This window comes from Bipolaris oryzae, assembly GCF_000523455.1.
Source record: "Bipolaris oryzae ATCC 44560 unplaced genomic scaffold scaffold_95, whole genome shotgun sequence".
Taxonomy (NCBI): Eukaryota; Fungi; Ascomycota; class Dothideomycetes; order Pleosporales; family Pleosporaceae; genus Bipolaris; species Bipolaris oryzae.
Genome location: NW_006911371.1, coordinates 86,727 through 107,618, shown reverse-complemented (window position 1 = coordinate 107,618; position 20,892 = coordinate 86,727). Strand labels below are relative to the sequence as shown.

Below are 20,892 nucleotides of genomic sequence, written 5' to 3'. Positions count from 1 at the left end.
CTTGTCTTAACCGAAAATATTTTTGACCAAAAAAAACTTCGCTTAAAAAATCCTGATTCGTCTCTACCAGTGATAAATGACAGCCATATGAGGTTGAACATGGTAAGGGCACACTAGGCCAGCGCGTGCTTGCGCCCTTTAGCGAACAGAAGCGGAGGCGATGGACGCTGAGGCGAGAAGAAGAAAGCCTCTCACCAATTGCCCGCTGAGCATCTAGACGCCATGAAAACAAAAAAAACACGCTCAACCCCTTGATGCTTCGGAAAATCTGGAATGCGCAACGGGAATTTCTTGCGATGTAGGGGTCTGTGTGAAGGGCCAGAAAAAATGAGTTAACACACACACATCTCCGTGGAGACTCGACGCATACGCACATGCACACGCACACGTACACACACACCCACGCACGCACGTACGCATAGCACACAGACACACCAACCAAAAGTACTGCTGTGTCGACGGGGCAGCCTAGATGAAATGATAAAATATTCTTTGTGATTCGCGACCCTCCCTCCCTCCCTCCCTTTCCCTTCACCGCAACAGATGGTCCCAACGCAAAGAAAACCAACACCCAGAGACACGAGCCAGATAGAGGTTTTTTTTCCTTCCTGTGCACCAGCGGAACGAGAGGAACCCGAGAACGAGAGAAACAAAAAGGGTCATTGGGGCTAGACCTCGTGTCGTGATTTTCTGCGTTTGGTCCTCAGTTGGCAAAACATAACCAGAGTCCACGATGGAACAAGATTCTAAATCGCATTTGTTTTTTTACTTTTTTTTTGTGACTGAGTCTGGCAGCGTGCTTCGTGATGATGATGATGATGATGACGGGAGTCTAGACCGGAGGTCTCTGTATCACTTCTCTTATCTCGATGCAAAAAAAAACCCCCCAAGAGACAGAGAGGAATGAGAGAGGTAGGTCTAGAACCTTGAGCTGGAGAAGGCGACAGGAAATAATGTTTGGGCAAAGTTTCCCTCACTTGCGAGTAAGACTACTCCAAATGCGCTTCATGAGGTGCAACTTGCTCTTGCCTTTTTCCCTCTCTACAACTTCCTCTCCACTCTCATTCGCAGAATGCTGCATTTGGCGCTGAGCTGATGGTGATTGCGGCTGCGGCTGCGGTGACAGCACAGTAGCAAGTGGCGTTATATTCATCCTCTGGGCTTCGGGCTCCATGCTATCGCGTCTGGATGCCGGGGAAGCGACAGCGACAGCGACATGCGGCTGTGCAGGAGCTGGCGGGGAGATAACGGGAGCAGCAGCAGTATTACGTATACTACTACTATTATCTTCTTGCCGCATGCGAGCACTATATTTTTAGCGGCAAAAAAAAAGACGTTAGTGGTGTTACACTTTTAGCAACTTTCTTACACATTACTTTAGCGCATGTGTGTGTGTGTACAACGCTCGTGGTCTCTCCACATGAGCGGAGAGGAGGGGGAAGAAAAAAAGGGGGAGGGGGAAACGCAACGGTGTTTGCGCGCATGAATCGCTGGAGAAACTTTAAAAAAAAACTTCCAAAGTCGGGAAAACGCAACCAGAGTAAGTATAGGGGATGTAAGGAAATAAAAAAAACTTACACAGTATCATGACTCCACTTCTTCCTCGACCTCGTATAGTTCATCATATGCGCTCCTCCTCCTCTTCCTCCTCCTACCATCTCTATCTTCGCCCTTGCCTTGCCCTTGTCAACCCTCCCATTCCTTTCCTGTCGCGGATACTCAAGTGGCGCATGGACCTTTAGGTTCTGTGGCGCACAACGCAGCCGCTTGGGTCCAAGGTATGGATTCGAAATGCTCGAATAGTACGTAAATGGGGGTGTAGGTGATGTGGGTCGTTTATTAGGGGTGGAAGAGGAAGGGCCGGCGATGCAGGGGTTTGTGCAGCATTTCTTTGAGCAGGTGGAGTAGGTTGAGGTTGAGGGGGGTGGTGAGGGGATAGGGGTGGGGGAGTGTGGCTGGAGAGGTTAGAGTTAGTTGTGTACTATGAAATGAGGTTTTGGGAGATGGGGTTTGTGCGATAGGGTTTGTGAGACGGGTTCGTGCAATGGCTTTTGTGATATGGGATTTGAGAGATGGGATTTTTTCTGATCGGTAAGAATTCATGTCTCTCGTCCCGTGGAGTTGATTAGATATTTTCCGTCCTTTGCTCATCTTCCACGCGTAGAAAATCTCCGCCATGCATGTAGTAATCCTCCGTTTTCGCCTGGCGTTTCTTTGCCTTCCCGTAATTTTTTTCTACGCGGTTGCAACGGGTAGGATATTTTTCGCTCTCGCTTACCTTTTTTGTGGTGTTTGCCCGTGGAGTCATCGATGTTACTCCGAGGGAATTTTTTTGCTGTGGTTGTTTCTTTTTTTCCCAGTCGTTTACGTATTTCTTTTTTAAGTTTGGGTAGTGTTGCGGGGAATTCTTGTATTGGTGAGGAAGAACATGTCTATGGCATTGTAAGAAGAATTGATGTCGTCGCCTAATTCTGTATCCATCGTAACTCTGGGTATTGTGCGATTCATCATTGCGGTACCGTGTGTGCTGTAGCGAGCAAATGTGTTGAGCTTGGGTTGCTTTTGCATGTGACTGGATTCGCTGGATAATGTTGTCAATGGTGCGGCTGGGTGCTTTTGATGGGAAGAGGACTGAGCATAATGGGTGTGGAAGGAAAGGTGTCATAACAGTGGTGCTGATTCGCTCATGTATGGGAAGCACCAAGGGATACAAACCCAGCGAATCAGGCCTTGAGATTTGAACATGACGTGGGTGTCGTGGGAGGCTTACTTTGCAACCTCTACCCATTGGTGTGCCACCAAATTGTGTATCACTTGGCCAATTTGGTGTTTCTACCAACGTATAGGAAGTGCTACGACGCTTTAGGACTTCCAATAACACCGCATCCCTAATCGGGCCATGTCATGTGGTTCTGATGGACGCCATCTTCCATATTTTTACTTTTTCACTGATGATCTCATAGAGATCGATCGATGCGTACTGGCGATTGAGACAACCCCCACCCCCAGCGATGCCTGAGTACGTGAGAAACAGGTTTACAGGGCATCGAAATCGAAGCCCAAGTGAAACATCCAATACTCGTACGTATACATCCATGCGGTAATCCTTTTCGATTGGAAAAGGGGTGTCTCTCAGAAACTGTGCCTGGCATCGTCGCGATCTAGTCCCAACCCAACCACCTCTGCCTCAACTCCTACCCCACATCGCACTACAACTCAACTACTTCGCACTACGACGCACAAACAGTCGTCTAGGAGCATCGACGCAGTTCACCGTTAAGAAACCTCCGGTCCGCTTGTCGGTATGACGGGAAAAGGCGGTTTACATGTGTGCTTCTTGTCATCGGGATCGAAGAATGGAGAGATCGAGATCACTTTGGAACCACCAATCTGATTTCAATATACGCCTTTACGCCGCAGGATCTGCGAACATCGGAATCGTTGGCAGTTGTGAAACGGGCGTTCCCTTGTCACTCACACTGCAATAGCGTTCGAGGATAGCGTGGCCTACAATGTGCTTCTTATCATCGAGATCGAGATCGAGATCGAGATTAATTCGTAGCCACCCACTACACCTCTATAACGCCTTACAAGGTACCCCATCAGGATCGTACACCACCTTTGAAACGGGAGTTTCCTTCTCGGAGAATGGGCACTGCAATGACGTCGATGTGTATCGCGATGTACAGGGTATATGATATTATCATCGAGATCGTACTCTACACCTAGGTGTAGGCGTGTAATCAGCCACCCCTTTGTATTCGAAATTCCGCGTGATCCACACCCTTCGGCATCGCCTGACAGTGCGAAACGGCCCGTAGTACACAGACTGCTATGACGTGAATGGGAATGTTGTGGGTTGCAAGTCGCTTAGATAACATCGAGATAGTAAACTTCTCGACCTAATCACGATATCAAGATAACCATCCGAAAGTCTTCGGAAGTCTTCGGACATCTATATCAGTAGTGTTTGTGAAACTACAGCCATCCTCCAGACTGATTCATACTAGGCAGAATACCAGGGTGACTATCATAATTGGACATCTCCACCCTAACCCATGTAACACCCGCAAAGATTCAGCCAGCACAATACAGAACAGTATGGATTGGATGAACACTCCGTTAGGTTGCAAGCAAAGACAAGACCAAATGTGAGGAAATGCATAATCCATTCGACCCCACACCCTGTATGCCGGCTGCATAACTTGGGCTTGCTCAACGCCCACAGCCTTCGTTACACCACACGGCAGGACAAGCCAGAGGATTGAACCCTTCACCCCCTTTCGCCCTCGCAAAGCCATGACAACCAACCGACCTGGTCAAATGAGAGGGATAAAAACTGGGTCTGCGCCTCTATATTGCTTTCGTGATGCAAGATGTAATTTCTTGTTTCCTTCTAGTGCAGGCCAGGCATAAAGTTCGAAACAAAGTACTTTTCTTTTGCCAGACCCAACAGACCCTATCTCTCAAATTGCTGGCCGTACTGCGAAAGCAAAAAACAAATGAAATAGTCAGGCACACAGACACACCCACACCCATACATTAGCAGCTGTTTGTGCATTGCGCTAACAAGGCTACAAGCTAGATCGCTCACTAGCGATGGGGTGGTCCGTCGCTTACTATCCGCTTACCGGATCTTTTAGTCTGCAGACCCTCAACCCATCTCATCTTTCGCCCTCTCCCCAACTGGTTGTCGATCATCCCACCCCCTCCAGCCACAGCCACGTCAAAAGGACGATCTGCGGCTAGATAAAAGGTCCATGCGCGTGACTACACCTTTCGTCTAGTTCGGAGACTTGTGCAGCGGGGACAGCCACGACGACGAACAAGGAGGGTGAGGGTAAACTTTTTAGCGTTTTTTTTTGCGCCTTCTTTTGCCTGTTTGTGTCCGTGCCCTTCTGCATTGCATGATGGAAATATGTTTTGCGACCACATGTCCTCTCTTGCGGGATCGACATCGTGACTCTTCACTCGCTCTGCAATGAACATGGTGGTTTACCTTTCTTTCTTTTTGGGGCCTTCGGCGAAGTTTTTTGTTGCGCAGTGCGGGTCCGATTGCGAGGTAGTATCATAAAATATGCCAGGCGGTGAAGATCGTGCATACGACGTTCCTTGGGATGGAGGGAGAGCGTGAGGCTGGTCGGCACAAGGTTGATGCTATCAAGAGGTGGGGGAGGGGCGATGAAGTTGGGTGGATGGGTGGGTCGTGTGGGTGCTGGATGCCTAATTTCGTCTTGTGGAGGCAGTGAGGATGTACATCTGGTCTTTGTGTAGGAAGAGGAAGGTCACGAATTGGTGTTGAACATGATTACTTGGTACTTGCAACCTCCTCTCCTCACTGCAAAATTTGTGCTTGCATCTAGTGCAGATCCACCTGTGATGATTAATGAACTTTTATCATACCTTCCCGAGACTTTTCGGACACAATTAACTTGTGTATATGTACAACATTCATGCCTTGAAGGTTTGATTCAGCTCTGCTGCATATGTCCTTCGAGAGTATGCTTATCTCAGCTTACAACCCATCTTTCCGAAGCTTCTCGGCATTTCCCAGTGAATAATCCACGTCATAGACCTGGTACTGAAGATCTATGTTTTTTCTTTCTTCCATGCCAGGCCTCCAACCCAGCCTCTTTATTCTCTTTCCTTAATCTTTTTACTCCCGAGGATGTAGCCAAAGATTTACGTGCATACGTGGTGTCTAACTTCAGCTATCTGTGGCACCTTCGATGTGGTGATCACCACGGTGGTTCTTGCTAAGCCTGTACCTTAAGCAGACTATTATAGTATCTATCTTGGACTATTATCTGCTGTGTTTGTTGGTACAAAAAGACATGGTCGATGATAGCGATGCAGTGGCCTTGCAGTAGTCACTGCTGAGTCATGACTGAAAAATTGTTCACGGTATCTTGGTTGAAAGCTAGTATTTCCCCTGAAACTGCCTTTATTGACCTCGTGTTCTTTTGGTCATCATGTACGAAAAAGGTCTGTGTGATTTCATACGCGGTTACTGTCCGCCTTCTCACACTTAAGTGTCCATTAGTTCAGACATCCTGATGCAAAGGAGCAAAATATCCTAACTGTTGTGGGCTCATCAAAATGTTGCCAGATAGAAAATTATTGCCTCCAATGTGAAATTTGTCAGAAAAACGCAGCTCAGCAAATCATTGTTGTATTTGGATGTATTTATGGCAGATGACGGCTTGGTAAATTGTAGTATCCCAAGATGCATTTTAAACCCCCTTCTGAGTGCATTTGAGTTACTAATTTAGGTATATGGTTCTATTCTTACTATCCTACCTGATACCGAAGCTCAACTCGTAGTGGATATACATCTTATGAACAGAGATGTTACATTTGGTCACGAAAGTAACATCTATATTTTCTTCCCTTCGATAAATGACTTTTACTACCCACTACCAATCACAATACGAAGTCTAGGCAAATAAGACTAGATATAAGTATGCGATTTCGTGCGTTGTAGTGCTCCGTTGCTTTGTGATCGAGTTAAAAATTGGAATAGTAAAAGGCCACTACAACTTAAAAAATATGACTTTCTGAACAAACAGCTTGTTTTTCCAGCTTTCTGCATAATGTGTAACGTCCGTGACAATACTGTATCGGGGTTATTTCTATGAAGCCGCGAATTTCACATGCATCCTGCTCATCTTCCTGTCTTCCCTGCGCACATCGTTACTCTTGGGACTTATTTCCCCAACTCATTTCCCCGATTATCGGTAGAGCGGTATCGTGATGCGTCACTTATACAGGATGATAACAACACCAAAATGCATTGTACTCATATCGCATAGTTGTCAACCTACGAAGCCGAGCTCTAAGCACGTGAAAGTCCCGATGCTACAGTACCATCTTCTCCAAAGGTGGGGTAGAGAAAGTGGGAGAAAGGGAAGGTGGGGTAAAGAAAGTGGGCGAAAGAGAAGGTGGGGTCGTGCTTACAACCGAAATATCCCAATGGAAATTTAATGAAAGCGGTCGAGACGAAGGCGAATTGTGCCTATGGGAATGAGAGGGAGTATGTCGGTACCCATGTGCGACTGGCATCAAGATCGCTGATTGCCATTCATATCCTGTGACTATGATTCGGAATGGGCCGAATTGTCTCAACAATCCAAGAAGGTTTGGTCACCATTGGATTGGATGAACACCCCCTGTGATCCGTTTTAGGACAAGAATACGGAAACGGGCAACAATCGATCTACAATATTGTCCCTATTTTCCTAAAAGGAGTCGGAATCCGCGGCAGGCGAGCTCAGCCAACTAACGGCTCGCCCCACATTTCCCCAACTCTTAAATGTGGGGAAAAGACCGACAGGGTTCGGTAACACTTACGATTTGCTCGTTCGCGAAGCACGAGCGCCAAAGATCGCAGATTGCCCGATTGAATTTCTGGTTGTTGGAACGATAGAGTTTCGGGCCCTTTGATTAAAGTTGCAAATGGATAAAAAAGTTGTGCATGGGATAAATATTACTTGCATAAAATATTTTACGCTGCACCAAAGAACCTAGTCCTGTTCGCCGGATCGTTTTCCCACTCAGTGTCGTGGGCAAAGATTATCTCAACCCCTTCTTTCTCCAAAATCCGTATTCTATCGATAGTTTCCTTGGCTTGCTTCCGATTGGCGTGTATGCAGCAGACTTGGCCATGTGCATCGTTCCATTCGCCAATCTCCTTTTCACCGGTCAATATTCTCCTATCGTGGCAGGCATCCCCGCCCATGTAGATCTGATGGCTTGGAGAAGTCCTTGCCAAAAGATTGATATGTCCGAGAAGATGTCCGGGTGCGTTTACGATCAGAAGGGACCCGTCGTTGAAAAGGTCTAGAACTTCCGGGAGACAGCCTTGACTTTGCCATGGCCCATGAAGATCGATCTCCCCAATGGTTACGCCCGAATCATGCTTCTTCAATCCATAGACAATAGGTTCGGGTAGTTCCACGGCCCGACCCTCCGGCAAGAGGTCGCTTTCGAAGAAGGAATGGCTGCCTCGGAGTGAAGAAGAAGTGTCGTTGAGCAGAGTAGCTGCGCCATGTCCGACGACGAAGGTTGAATCTGGAAAGTCTCGAGGTTCTCCAATATGGTCCCAATGTACCTGGTAAAAGTAAGTCACTCACCATCCACGAGCGTAACTCCATCAACATGTACTTACATGTGAGTAAATTACGTAGTCAATATCCTTTGGTGTAAGCCCGCCCTTTGCAAGGCTCTTGGTAACGTCCGGATCAGTGGTCATTGGCTGCCTGGTCTCGATGTGTTTCTGTATTGGCAGTGGATAGCGCTTCACGTCTCTTCTCAAGCCAAGATCGAAGACGAGTCGCGTTCGTTTTCCGGTATACCGATTCACGTGCTGAATCAAGAATGCCAACGAAGGAACAGCTCGACGAGCGTCAGGTGCAGCAGGATTCACAAACTGGTATTCTGGGAGTGAAAAGTGGCCACATGATAGAGCATGAACTGAAACGACAGCTGTCGGTTCATGCTGAAAGTTGTGACATGTGTTGCTAGCAGTCATATCCTCCCTAGATTCGAAGAACCGGTTCAATTAGCTCGCTGAAGTATCGGGATATCGTACTCTTATTATGAGTATTGCTTTTTCGTTGTTGTTTGGTGGCAAACAACAGGGCAGTACACGGCCTTATGTGAACAGGAGTGCGGAAAAATATCGCACAGGTGATCATTCCTTCATCTCATCTGTTCCACAAATGCTGGTGTGTGCGTCAGAGTTTGCGTATAATGATGTGGGGGAAGCTGATTGAAAGAGACGGTTGGAGAACTGTGCCCCACCTTGTTAATTGCTAGCCAGCCACTACGAGTTAGGTAAGTGGGCGTACGTGTTGTGTTGTATTCCCAGGAAATCCTCATTATTGCTCCGAGCTTTATTTTCTAATGCGATATAAGTTTCAGAAATTTATGACCAACCGATATTGACCCCCGACCTTTTTGCGATTTCTACCGTACGCGAATCAAATGCCGCAACCATACGAATTCAGTAGGCTCGGCTTCATTGGCCTGGGTGCCATGGGAACACCGATGCTGTCACACCTGGCTAGAAAGCTGCCAGAAGATTCGCTTATATGGGTGTATGATGTTGTCGAACAAGCGGTAGACGACGTCTGTGCCGAGTTTCCCAACAGAGTGTTGAAGGGGAAGAACGCTAAGGATGTCGCACAACAAGCCGTAAATATGCTGAGCCTAGAATTCATGCGACCGTCACTAATCGATAAGTAGGATACGATTATCACAATGGTACCTGAGGGTGCGCATATACGATCTGTATATCTCGACCCCGCCAATGGCGTATGCAGTACGGATGTCTCGAACAAGCTGCTTATCGATTGCTCGACAATTGATACGGCAACAAGTCTGGCAGTGAAAGAACACGTTACAAATCATTTCCCTTCGGCAGCATTCTATGATGCTCCAGTTAGTGGCGGTGTGGTGGGTGCAATCAAAGGCACAATCGCATTCTTCCTGGGCTGTGGAGAGTCGGATGCGAACATGGGGCGCCTCACTTATTTACTGAGTCTTATGGGTGGACAAGTGATACCTTGTGGTGGACCATCTCTTGGTCTCGCAGCAAAGCTATCAAACAACTACCTTTCTGGCATAATTGCAATAGCCTGCTCCGAAGCGTTTGATATGGGCATGCGTAGTGGGTTGGACCCTCGTACGCTGGCCAAGGTGTATGCTGCAGGTACAGCTCAAAACGCCATATGCGACAAATTCTGTCCTGTTCCTCATGTCTACCCAGAGGCACCGTCTTCGGGAGGGTGGAAGCAGGGCTTCAAGGTACAGCTGATGCGCAAAGACTTTGGACTCGCGGTGGACATGGCAAAGAGAGTGGGTTCTCGGAACGTATTGGGTGAGGTTGGATTCAAGACGTATGATGAAGCTGCCAATGACCCGCGTTGCAGAGATTTGGATTCTCGTGTAGTCTATCGCTATCTCGGCGGGCAGGAAGACTGGCAGGCTAAGTCGAATGGGACGTGAGTGGCAGGTTGTTTGTAAGAAGGCTCCATAATGTGTATGACATATGGTGTTCCGTAGAAGAACCAAGTTAGGGTGCATCGTTTCTCTGTGGCTAGTCATGATGTTCCATAGTACAGGGTGGGGGAAGTTGGGGAAGTTGGGGAAACTTGTGTGGGGTAATGGCCTGAGTCCGCCGTCAATTGATCTCTCTGAAGAACCGTCGCAATCCTGCCGACCTATTTCCCATCGCACTACAGTAAATCTCCAGAGTAAAAGCCATTCCTTGATTTTGAAAAGTCATTACAGAAAAGGGCAGATCTTGCAAAACCTACCTGACCGAGCCATCAACACCGTCCCAACCGTGCATCGATTATGTCGACCGACCCCAAGTACGACGAGCTACACAAACAGCTATTTGAAGAAGGGCTCAAGGTGAGACGAAGCGTCGTGGGTGACGAGTACGTCAACCGTGCGTTAGAAAATGGCTCGACAGAGTTTTCGAGAGCCGGACAGGAGCTCGTCACTGAAATGTGCTGGGGTTACGCGTGGACACGTCCCGGTCTCGACAAGAAGCAGAGAAGTTTGATCAACATCGGCATGCTCATGGCGCTCAATCGTGCGCCTGAGCTGGCTGTCCATGTTCGAGGAGCCCGGAACAATGGACTCTCTGAGCTCGAAATCCGCGAAGCCATTATCCACGCGACGACATACTGCGGCGTGCCAGCTGGCGTGGACGCAATGAAGACGGCCGAAAAGGTTCTGAATGAGATGGCAGAAAAGGGCGAGATGCCGCGAGAATTGGGCAATAGAAGCGCCAGGGCCTGAGCGGGAGCTTTACTTTGTGGGGGTAATGTGGGATGTGTTATCTTTTCCTGTATCTTACTGGGTGGTTAGCAGCGATGCGACCTCACGTGCGTATCCGAGCTGCAAACACTGCTTGCAACCAACATCCATCATCATCATCATCGTCGTCATCACCCCCAGCCAGACCCTCGACTATCACAATATGAGCCTCTTGTCAAACCCTCAATCTTCTGGTGCCGTGATAGGTGAACTCAATCCGGCGCCACTGCGTGGCGAGATTGATTGGTGGCTTTGCCGGCTCCCTCTGCACCCCACATGTCAGCTGGTTGATCTACGTGCTCCGTCTCTCTTCCCCACACTGCTGCACTCCGTATCCGACCGTGTCATACATTCTCCCACAATCTCCAAATGCCATACAGTGCCTTGAGGATACTCCAATATCTCGGTGCCATCAACTGAACCAATCGCGACTGATCCCGTGTGGACCACCGGAATTCCTCTACTAGGCTCTCCATGGAAGCTGCCCCTAGCGAAGCGCAAATGACCCAAGCCCAACCTGGCAAAAAAGAGAAGCGTTTTCAGTGCCCACACTGCCAGCGTGCCTTTGCTAGGCTTGAGCATTTGCAGCGACATGAGCGCATTCGTAAGTCGCCTGATCAGATCGTATACTTTTGCTCACTTGCTTCAAGATAGCGGCGTAAAACCCTTTAGCTGCTCAGAATGCAGCTATTCATTCACGAGAAGGTATGAAATATTCTCTTTAGACATTCGCATGGCTTATTCTGGATCAAAGTGATCTGCTTGTTCGCCATGAGCGGCTCACGCATCGCAAGGGCCAAGACAACCAGCAGAATCATGTCCAATCCCCTGCTGAGAGCGTCTACACACCTGCAGAGACGCGCCCCAACAAACGACTTCGGTCGAGCATCGATGCTGGTCGTCCAGTTCCAGAAATATCCAGCATGATGGCTTCGCCAGCTGTTGTGGATGTGCAGTCGTCCATGCACCAGCCTTCGAGATCGCACGCGTCCATGACGTTTGGCCTACATAGCGGGTACTCTCTGACCGCGCTATCAATGGCTGCCGAGTACCAGGCACTCCATGGCAATATGGTGGACCGAGCTGCTCACGCAATGCCGACACCTCTGCCTTCCCAACCTGAGACGATTGCTACGACAGTAGAAACCCAACATACAATTGTCCCGACGGAACATGCCAATAGCTTCTATGGATCTACAATATCAAATTCGCTAGACAGTCTTGCTGTGTTCCTAGATAGTGAGCCGCTGGACTCGTACCACTTTTCGTCACTGATCAACACTGAACAGCCCATACCATTCTTCTCACCCGACTCGCTTGGCTATGACCAGCAATTGATATCTGATCCTAGCAGAACCACAGCGCCAATGACTGGTTGGCGACAGGTTCACTCTGATGAGCCTCCTTCGCTCTCGCGCTTTGGGTCACGATTTCCATCCCTGCAACCAGAAGAGCCTGTAATACCAGAGCCATCCACACGCAACAGGCCAATTTCCGAAATATCACATGGAGATCGGCAAAGAATTCTCAAGATGCTTACTGAGTTCTGCTCTGTCATACCTACCGACTTTGTCCTCCCAACTCGGTTAGCCTTATGCAGGTATATTGCAGCTTATATCAACGGCTTCCACGAACACATGCCATTGCTCCATATATCAACCATTTCTGTGGATACTTGTTCGGTTGAGCTGCTGTTGGCACTAGCTGCAGTTGGAACGCAGTATACGTTCGAAGGCGAAAAGGGGGTAGAGCTGTTTAACATCAGCAAGGCAATTGCGACAGAGCGAATCAGGAGGCGCGACGCACGCCTAGTGAAGCTTCAGTACCATTCGCCGTCAAGCTGTACATCGCCAAACAATTACGAGAATGAGTCTTGTTCGCGAAGTCCTCAGCACAAGGGTTCTACCACTGGTCCGCTCGGCCTACCATCAGATGACATGACTGTTCCAGGAGAGGATCTCATGCAGACCGCCCAGGCCCTCTTCCTGCTGATGGCTTTATCTACTTGGGCCAAGCATAAAGAAATTCTAAGAGAAGCGCTCGCCATCCAGAGTATCTTGGCAACACTCATCCGAGATGACGGGCTCGAGATTGAACCGCTCCACAGCGACATATCTTGGGCAGACTGGATCCGCCGAGAAACTGTCAAGCGAACAAAGTTTATCGTCTACGGCTTTTCTAATCTACACTGCATCGTCTACAACATTCCACCATTTATGCTAACAAGCGAAGTTAAGCTTACGTTGCCCTGCAACGAAGCCGAGTTCAGAGCATCAACCGAAGCCTCGTGGCGAGAAGCCCGAAAGAAAGAAATCCCAGAAGTGCTATTCCAAGATGCCTTAAAGCGGCTATTCACCAAGCAAGGCCGGGGCGTCACAGAAGTCAACTCGTCCTTAGGAAACTACGCCCTGATCCACGCCCTGATCCAACACATCTTCTTCCTCCGCCAAGTAGCCCGCTGCCGCTTCGAAGGCCCCGGCGACCTCAGCACCGAAGACGTAGCGTCCCTCGAAAACGCCCTACGAAACTGGCAAATCGGCTGGCGCAAAAACCCCGAATCCTCTCTCGATCCCATGAACCACAACGGCCCTGTAGCTTTCAATTCGACCGCCCTCCTCCGCCTCGCCTACATCCGCCTCTACGTCGACACCGCAGGCCGCGCCCTCGAAACACGAGACCCAGTGCTAATCGCCAACGCCTTCCGCGCCGGCCCAGCAATCCGTCGGTCCCCGAAAATTACAAGAGCAGTCTTGCATTCCGCCCAAGCCCTCTCCATCCCTATCAAAATCGGCTACCGTCTCGTTGCCAAAACCCAATCTTTCATCTGGAGCATCCAGCACTCACTGTGTACGCTTGAATGCGCATATCTAATGAGTAAATGGTTTGAAGCCCTTGCAACGCCCAACCCGGATCCGCCCTTGACTGAAGACGAGAACAAAATCGTGGCGATTGTGAAGAGTATGCTTGATGAAACGGAGTTTGCGCTGCAGCTAGATGTCCCGGCTGATTCGCCGCATTTCATGCGCCAGCTTAGTGCAGCGGTGCTGAGGGTGTGGGCTATGATTTTTAGAGGGTCCGAAACGTGGGCGATTGTGGACGTGATTGGGAGTGCGTTGAATCTTTATGCTGATATGTTGGAATCGGGGTGAGGGCTTGAAACATAGACCTGATGGAGAACATGGGATTAGGTGGTGGAAACACCATGGCGAATAAACGCATCTGAAGCCGTGATTTTGTATATGATATGTGTGAAAAGAGGAGACCTGGATACCAAGTCGATGTGTCTCTTGGAGACTGAAAATATTGTAATTGTAACTGCGGAATCTACCTTCGGAGCAGGGGCTGCCCTGCTCTCACTTGACTTCACCTCAACTCTATAGCAATACACTGCAACTATCTATGAGATATTTAATTTATTTCTTTTTCTTCTCTTTACTTCTCTTTAACATAAGTCCTTGATTCAGCGGCGCGGGAGGGGGTATATCATAGATGCTATTCATTTTTCTTACACCACATCAGACACCCAGCTATACGACAAATACTCTACTTCTCCGTACTCTTCTTCCAAGTACTCACGCCTTTGGTTTGTTCAGGTCCTCTAGTTTCTCAATCTGGCGCTTGAGCATAACTAGAGCACCCAAACTGATCTTGCGCAGACCATCACGCTCTCCCTCTTCATTCGCATCAGTACTGCGCTCGACGATGTCCTTAGCGGCAGCGATTGCTTTGTCGAGTAGCTTTGGTGCATCGTCTTCTTGACTTAGGTACAGATACTCCAGTTCCTGCTTGAAAGGCTCGACGTCGTGAGTAAGTGCATGGTGTATGAAAGCCCTTGCGCGAAAGTAGGCTCGTTCCGTGTACAAAGCGCTGCTGAGCTTGGTCTCTGGTGCCGAACGATGTACATCGTATCCTGCTTCATTGTAGTACGGCTCTTTTACCAGCACCAGACCCATGAGCGAAACCAGGACTTGGAGCAGTGTACTCTTTGCAGGACTCCAGCTCTCGTTTCGCTCATCTGTGTGCCATGTCCCCAGTAAACTCAAACAAATCTTTCCATCTTCGTACAGATTCGGATTGACTGCGCCGTTGCCGTTGGTCCAGCTGTGGAAATAGGCATCGGGCGCTTGTTGCGGGTACGACGAACCGAGGTGAAAATCAATGACGAATGGAGCAAATTCGTAGGGTGTGTCGTTAGGGCCAATCATAAGCACGCGCAAAAGATCGAGGCGTGACTCCCAGGTGCGGACGTAGATTCCAGGCGGTAATGAGCTGCGAAGAATCTTGTGCTCTTTGGCAATACGGCGCATGAAGGCGGACGACGATGTCGATGACATTCCAACGTAGCGATGTGACGATGGTGGGGGCGTATCTAGGATGACGAATGATGCCGGTCCTGCAGTGGATGACTCGGTGTTTCCGTGCTCCATGTGTGTGTCATCGGCCTCTGGCTCTGGGTGTGAATCAAGCTTCTCATCTTTTGTCGGGGGCGACTTGATCTCAGGGGTAGTCTTGGTGGTATCGACGTCTTCCTTTGTGGTGTCAATTAGATCTGGCATTGACTCGTCATCATTATCGTCGTCGTCGGGGTCGTCATCTTCCTCTTCGGTTGACCAGTCGCTCTCATCTCCGACGGGTGGCTCGCCCTCCATGCCTTCGTACTCAATCCACATTTCGTTAAAAGAGGCGGAGTCGAAGTCATCGGAATCAAATTCTTCGTCCGAGTCTTCGATGGAGTCGCCGTCGAGCTCTCCAAGGTTGTTGACGAAATCATCGGCCATATCACTGCTGTAGGCAAGGTGAACGCACTCATAGGGGACCTTGACATCAACTACAGGCTTCGCGGCACCAAGACGAACAGTCAGTTTACCGTCCAAGCCTAGATCAATGACCTCGCCAAACCAATTGGGGCCGGTAATGTTGGTCGTAGACTGTATAGCTTCAACGTTGTCTGGATTTAGAATGACGAAATCGCCACGGCGTCGCGTAAGGGCTTGCAGCGAGTAAATGTCGTACAGACTAACATCTTCAATGGCGTCACTGAGCTCGCCTGTAGTGCATGGCGGGAGCAGGTCATTGCCAAAGAATTCTACGAAAGCGTTTTTGAACCACCGCACAGTCGCTATCCGATCTCGACCCTTGACAGTCTGGACAATGCCTACTTTTGCAGGCCTCTTCGTCTCCGATTCTTCTTCATCATCGTCTTTGCGGTTTTCTTTTGAGAAGATGAGCTCTCCCGGCCATACCTCGTCGTCATCCTCGACGTTGGGGTCGGGCAGTAGGGCGGAGCTGAGATCATGTGTTATTGACAGGTCCTGCCATTGCACGGTGACTTGGCTGTGAGTCTGTGTGACGAGAAAGACATTGAGGTCGTAGCCCAAAGAGTCAGTTCGGGGTATGCGCGTGACCTTGCCTTGTGCATGTCCGTCGGGCAGAGTGTGAGTGCCATCGTACTTGACAGCAGCGCCCGCAACATCCTTGAAGCGGACACGGTCTCCCACGGCCACATCGGCAACGTGATATGACTTATCGACACCATTCTCAGACAGAGGAAGTGTTGTGGCAGTGCCGCCTGACGCGTCGTACTTGTAGAAGGTGGGGCTCTCAAACTCGTCGCGGCTAAGGGTGACTGGCGGCTCCTCCGCGGCGAAAGCGCGATTGCGGGAGCCGATGCTCCTGGCAAGCCATTGCACGTCGATTTCAGTTGCTCGTGTCTCGACTACCATGCCGACGGGGGGCACACTGGGGTCGTATGCGCCAAAGCGCCAGCGGCCCCTCCGCAAATTTCCCTTTTTTGTCTTGCACGTGTCTCCGACGCTGAGGCGGTCTATGGTGGTGTCGTCTTGAGTCAGCTCCGAGGGGTCCTCAACCACGACGACTGAGTTATTTGCGAGCTTGATAGCGACCTCGTCGTAGACATTTTCCACACGGCCAACCCAGTCGCCATAGACGACGAGGGCTCCCTCGACAAACTCGTGGACGTTGATGAGCTCGTCAGCGGCCACATTACGCACCGAGTGGTCGTCGGTAATCGCCTGGGTAATGTGCCCGCCGTTGAAGAGAGTGGCGGGGAAGAGAGTGCAGACAGCCTGGGTTCCGATAACGGTACCACTCATGTAGTCCTCAGCCTTGCGCTTTACGACATCGCCCACATAGAGGGCGCGGTCGAGCAGCTGCAGCCTGGCCTCTGGGATGAGCTCGGTCTTGTACTGCGTCTGCCACGAGACGAGGACGGTGCCGCGCGGAGGGATGCCGTCCTTGATAAACTTTGCGAATTGGTCTTGGGGAATGTCGCCATGGCACTCGATGTCATCGGGATAGTCGCGCTGGGGGCGGGGCTCGTGCGAGTCTACGTCGCCAAAGGAGCGCTCTATGATACCGACGCTGTATCTGTCGTCGATGAGCCCGACCGTGTCCTCGACGCAGAAGACGACATGCTGGGCGCTTTGCATTTGGGGAGTCGATGGGCGGGGGCCGGTATGTGCGGCTGGGAGTGCGCTGCCCCGGGGTGCGAAGAAGCTGGCGGCGCTGGACAGGGCGAGATGGATGAAGGTGCTGGGATACTTTCTTGGGCGGGGCCTTTCTCGCATGTGAAGCGTCGATGCTTGCAGGGGTCCACGTCTACTCTATACCCCACATGTACATACGTACATACTACTACACTTCACTCCCACATATATACACACACATGACCACCCATATACACCATGGTTGACGCCCTCTATGACCTCCTCGTTCCCTATCTCGACGCCCGTCCTGTCCCCAACGACGCCGCCACAAATGCCTACCTCTCCCGCCTAACCACCCTCCCGCTACCAGCCCTCACCTCGTCGGAGCAGCAATCACTAGCCCAAAGCTCACAATCAATACTGCGCTCCATTCAGGCTCTCTCCAAAAAATCTCACAAGCCAATTATCGCCTCGGCCGACCACCTGCTGCATCTGCGCACCACTCTCCCGCATATTGGACACGATGCATCAACCGTCCACGCCGAGCTGCCCGCACTCGAAACAGCAGCACAGCACTTCTCCGACAAATACAGTAGAGGCGCTGATAATGCCATACTCGACAGGCGGAGAAAAGCCATGCTGCTGTCGCGCAACATTGACCGCGTCTCCGATGTCCTCGACCTCCCCACCCTCCTCTCGTCTGCCATAACATCGTCGACAGCCGCCGCACAAGCGACCTCGTCCACGGCTATCGCCAATGCAAACTACGCCTCGGCCCTCGATCTCCATGCCCATGTCAAGCGCCTGCATACTCTCTACCCCAACTCGCCTCTGATCTCCTCGCTCACAGCCCAGGCCGAGCAGGAGATGAAGACCATGACCACCAACCTCATCACAGCTCTCCAGGCTCAGGGAATCAAGTTGGCAGGTGCAATGCGAACCATTGGCTGGCTCCGACGTGTTGCCCCCGAGTTAGATGAATCTTGGTCCACTAAACAAGCCGCCATTGGTAGTGGCGAGGGCACTTTAGGCGCGCTGTTCCTTGTGTGCAGGCTAGTCTGCCTCGAGTCCATGCTCGAAGCCCTGTCCCCTCTCCGCGACCTCGCAGACCAGGAAACTTCGAAGCGCACGAGTAAGACAACAAAAGTCACCGAAAATGGCTGGGCCGCTGGCCAACAAACAGAAAAGTACTTGAAAAAGTACCTCGAGGTGTTCCGCGAACAAAGCTTCGCCATAATATCCATGTACAAAAGCATATTTCCTTCTGCTCTCCCCGCACCAGGATCCGAAGACGCTGCAGCCCCGGCTGTCAAGCCCGTCGACTCGTCTGATCCTCTTCAGCCCATCCCTTCTGCTCTCGCTACTTTTCCTCTGCACCTTGTAGAAATGCTCTTCGATACCCTGCGCGACTATTTGCCCAATGTGCAGGATCGCTCAGCAAGAGACTCGCTTCTTACCCAGGTCCTCTACTGCGCTGGCTCGCTGGGCAGACTCGGTGCAGACTTTAGCGTAATGATTGCGCTGCTCGAAGAAGATTTGCGCGCAGAGCTAGATGAGAGTGTGGAAGACAGCGAGGCAGATGAGGAATGGGTTGATGTCATGAAGAAGCATCGTGTCCAAGCCTCAAGATTAGAACTGTTAGCTTCGGGTGTAGGCACAGCCCGGACGGCAAGTCCGGTTGATAGAGTTGCTAGTCCGGCAAAATAGATGGCTAGTTGAGTTGTAATACTAATAGGTTGGTCATGATACCCATTTTGAAAGAAGCATGTTTTTGTTTGTTTGTTTAGCCTCTATGCGTAGAATATGTAGACATACGAGCACGTAAAGGTTTCGCTCGGCACGGGGCTGCCAAGACAGACACAACACATGGGAACGAAAGAAAGAGCGAGAAGATGAAATTTCAAACATTTGCAAATTAATGAGCGTGGCTATACATTATTCTATATCTTCATAATCATCACTGCGTCACTCTTTTTTCTTCATATCCCCATGCATCTCTTCGTCACATCATCCCTTTCCCTGCCTCTTTCTCTCTCAGACCACACCTAGCACGTAACATAAATACTCTTAAACGGCGTGCTGCCAGCAAGCGCACTACACACACCCGCCGTCTGCAACCCCACCGCGCCAGTCTCCTGCTTACACGCGTGGTCTGCAAAAACCTTGACTATTCACACGTACATTAGCATTGGTCCTCTATCTCTCTCTCAACCCCAATCAGAGTACCCCCAAGCCACCCAAAAAAATAAAACAAAGAAAAGGAAGGATAGAACGTACCAGAACACCCCTTATTAGCATAATTCAACCTAAGACTTGCAACGCACTCATCGGTAATGGCGTTGCATCCAGGCACCAAATCCCCCGACCCGGCTATGTTGCAAATATTTCCCGTGCAGCTGGCGCCGGCGTAGCGGTCTACGGAGGCGACGATGTTGCGAGGAGGGGGGGAGCGCAGGGAGAAGAGGTGCGAGATGGGGGATGCGGAGGCGAGGCCCAGGGTTGCAATGAAGATAGTGAGGGCGTGCATTTTCGTAGGTAGGTTGTATGGGACGAGTTTATTGGTAGGTATTGGTGAAGGATGGGAGGGTTAAGATATCAAGTATACGTTTCCAAGATTTCCTGATGGTATTAGACTTGGAGGGGTTGAGATGGGTAGTAGGTATTGGTACTTCAAGGGAGCACGCATACTCTCTCTATACTTATACGTTTTCGCCGTCTGCCCCTTCCCACCAGCCTCCCTTCCTTTCTCATCCAAGTACATACAGATATTTGCCTCAGCGCTCGGCGCATCCACGCACGCACGTACGCATCAGCACTTAGCCTTCCCGTCGATCCTGACCAAGCCCCCCCCCCCCATCCGAGTGATCCTTCCATGCAGCTTGCAATCCTCCAGGCGTAGTGGTGGGAAAAAGCTCTCGGCTGAGCGTCAAGAATAGTTATCGCAACGGCATGGTACATGCGTGCAAAACCGGCCCACATCCCGGGTCGGATGTCGTCGGCTTTCTTGTTTATCGAGAGAGGGAGAGAGAGGGAGAGAGAGAAATGGGGAGATGATGACGCTAGGGTTCGATAGTGCGATGCGGCTGACTACTTACTAGGTAAAGCGAGATATGTATGTCGGGAACGACCGAGGAAAAGGAAGGCTTCCGCAAGAATCCTTTGCAGTTGCAAGTACTGAAGAAAAGGTGTACAGGACGCTTTCTCTCCTCAATCACTGTGTTTCTAAATATGAAAACAGAACATATGCTCATGTATCTGCCGGATCAAACTATACTCTCACGTTTTGCTGTTGGTTAACCTAGGACACCCCCCCATGTCATCCCCGCTTACACCCAATGGTAAATAAGCTTTGGGACGGGTATCTCGCCCGCCCACATCAACGATCCAATAACCGGTCGTCATAATCACACTCGCCGTGATACCGAAGGCACCCGGGAACATGGAGCCTGTGTTTCCCATGGAAGGAAGCGGACATGCTTCATTCCGAGGAAGCCGATTGCTAGACCGAACAAGACTCTTACGGTATGGGGCCGATAACTTTACACCGCGCTGACATCACAAGTCCTCTCTTTTTTTTCTCTGCCGTCTTTTGCTATCAGAAGTTGCGGTCAATACG

General features: G+C 50.2%; 8 protein-coding genes across 8 annotated transcripts; 4 read left to right on the top strand and 4 right to left on the bottom strand.

Annotated features, from left to right (window-relative positions):
- Nucleotides 1-973: 973 nt before the first annotated feature.
- COCMIDRAFT_27591 (uncharacterized protein) lies at nucleotides 974-2,308 on the bottom strand (the record flags this gene model as incomplete). The annotated part of the gene is made up of 3 exons (XM_007691248.1): nucleotides 974-1,307; nucleotides 1,579-1,955; nucleotides 2,279-2,308. 3 exons carry the CDS (start codon nucleotides 2,306-2,308, stop codon nucleotides 974-976), a joined length of 741 nt encoding a protein of 246 aa, XP_007689438.1.
- Nucleotides 2,309-7,504: 5,196 nt separating this feature from the next.
- COCMIDRAFT_99264 (uncharacterized protein) lies at nucleotides 7,505-8,530 on the bottom strand (the record flags this gene model as incomplete). The annotated part of the gene is made up of 3 exons (XM_007691274.1): nucleotides 7,505-7,891; nucleotides 7,937-8,110; nucleotides 8,168-8,530. 3 exons carry the CDS (start codon nucleotides 8,528-8,530, stop codon nucleotides 7,505-7,507), a joined length of 924 nt encoding a protein of 307 aa, XP_007689464.1.
- A 455-nt stretch (nucleotides 8,531-8,985) lies between these two features.
- COCMIDRAFT_99274 (uncharacterized protein) lies at nucleotides 8,986-10,008 on the top strand (the record flags this gene model as incomplete). The annotated part of the gene is made up of 2 exons (XM_007691273.1): nucleotides 8,986-9,195; nucleotides 9,247-10,008. The coding sequence occupies 2 exons, from the start codon at nucleotides 8,986-8,988 to the stop codon at nucleotides 10,006-10,008; spliced, it is 972 nt and encodes a 323-aa protein (XP_007689463.1).
- A 351-nt stretch (nucleotides 10,009-10,359) lies between these two features.
- On the top strand, nucleotides 10,360-10,812 carry COCMIDRAFT_99255 (uncharacterized protein; the record flags this gene model as incomplete). Its single annotated transcript, XM_007691272.1, has 1 exon — nucleotides 10,360-10,812. The coding sequence occupies one exon, from the start codon at nucleotides 10,360-10,362 to the stop codon at nucleotides 10,810-10,812; it is 453 nt and encodes a 150-aa protein (XP_007689462.1).
- A 610-nt stretch (nucleotides 10,813-11,422) lies between these two features.
- On the top strand, nucleotides 11,423-13,979 carry COCMIDRAFT_27588 (uncharacterized protein; the record flags this gene model as incomplete). Its single annotated transcript, XM_007691247.1, has 2 exons — nucleotides 11,423-11,434; nucleotides 11,556-13,979. 2 exons carry the CDS (start codon nucleotides 11,423-11,425, stop codon nucleotides 13,977-13,979), a joined length of 2,436 nt encoding a protein of 811 aa, XP_007689437.1.
- A 423-nt stretch (nucleotides 13,980-14,402) lies between these two features.
- On the bottom strand, nucleotides 14,403-17,536 carry COCMIDRAFT_99277 (uncharacterized protein; the record flags this gene model as incomplete). Its single annotated transcript, XM_007691271.1, has 2 exons — nucleotides 14,403-17,346; nucleotides 17,514-17,536. 2 exons carry the CDS (start codon nucleotides 17,534-17,536, stop codon nucleotides 14,403-14,405), a joined length of 2,967 nt encoding a protein of 988 aa, XP_007689461.1.
- On the top strand, nucleotides 17,535-18,983 carry COCMIDRAFT_99294 (uncharacterized protein; the record flags this gene model as incomplete). Its single annotated transcript, XM_007691270.1, has 1 exon — nucleotides 17,535-18,983. The coding sequence occupies one exon, from the start codon at nucleotides 17,535-17,537 to the stop codon at nucleotides 18,981-18,983; it is 1,449 nt and encodes a 482-aa protein (XP_007689460.1).
- Nucleotides 18,984-19,321: 338 nt separating this feature from the next.
- On the bottom strand, nucleotides 19,322-19,803 carry COCMIDRAFT_38096 (uncharacterized protein; the record flags this gene model as incomplete). The annotated part of the gene is made up of 2 exons (XM_007691253.1): nucleotides 19,322-19,443; nucleotides 19,554-19,803. The coding sequence occupies 2 exons, from the start codon at nucleotides 19,801-19,803 to the stop codon at nucleotides 19,322-19,324; spliced, it is 372 nt and encodes a 123-aa protein (XP_007689443.1).
- Nucleotides 19,804-20,892: the final 1,089 nt, after the last annotated feature.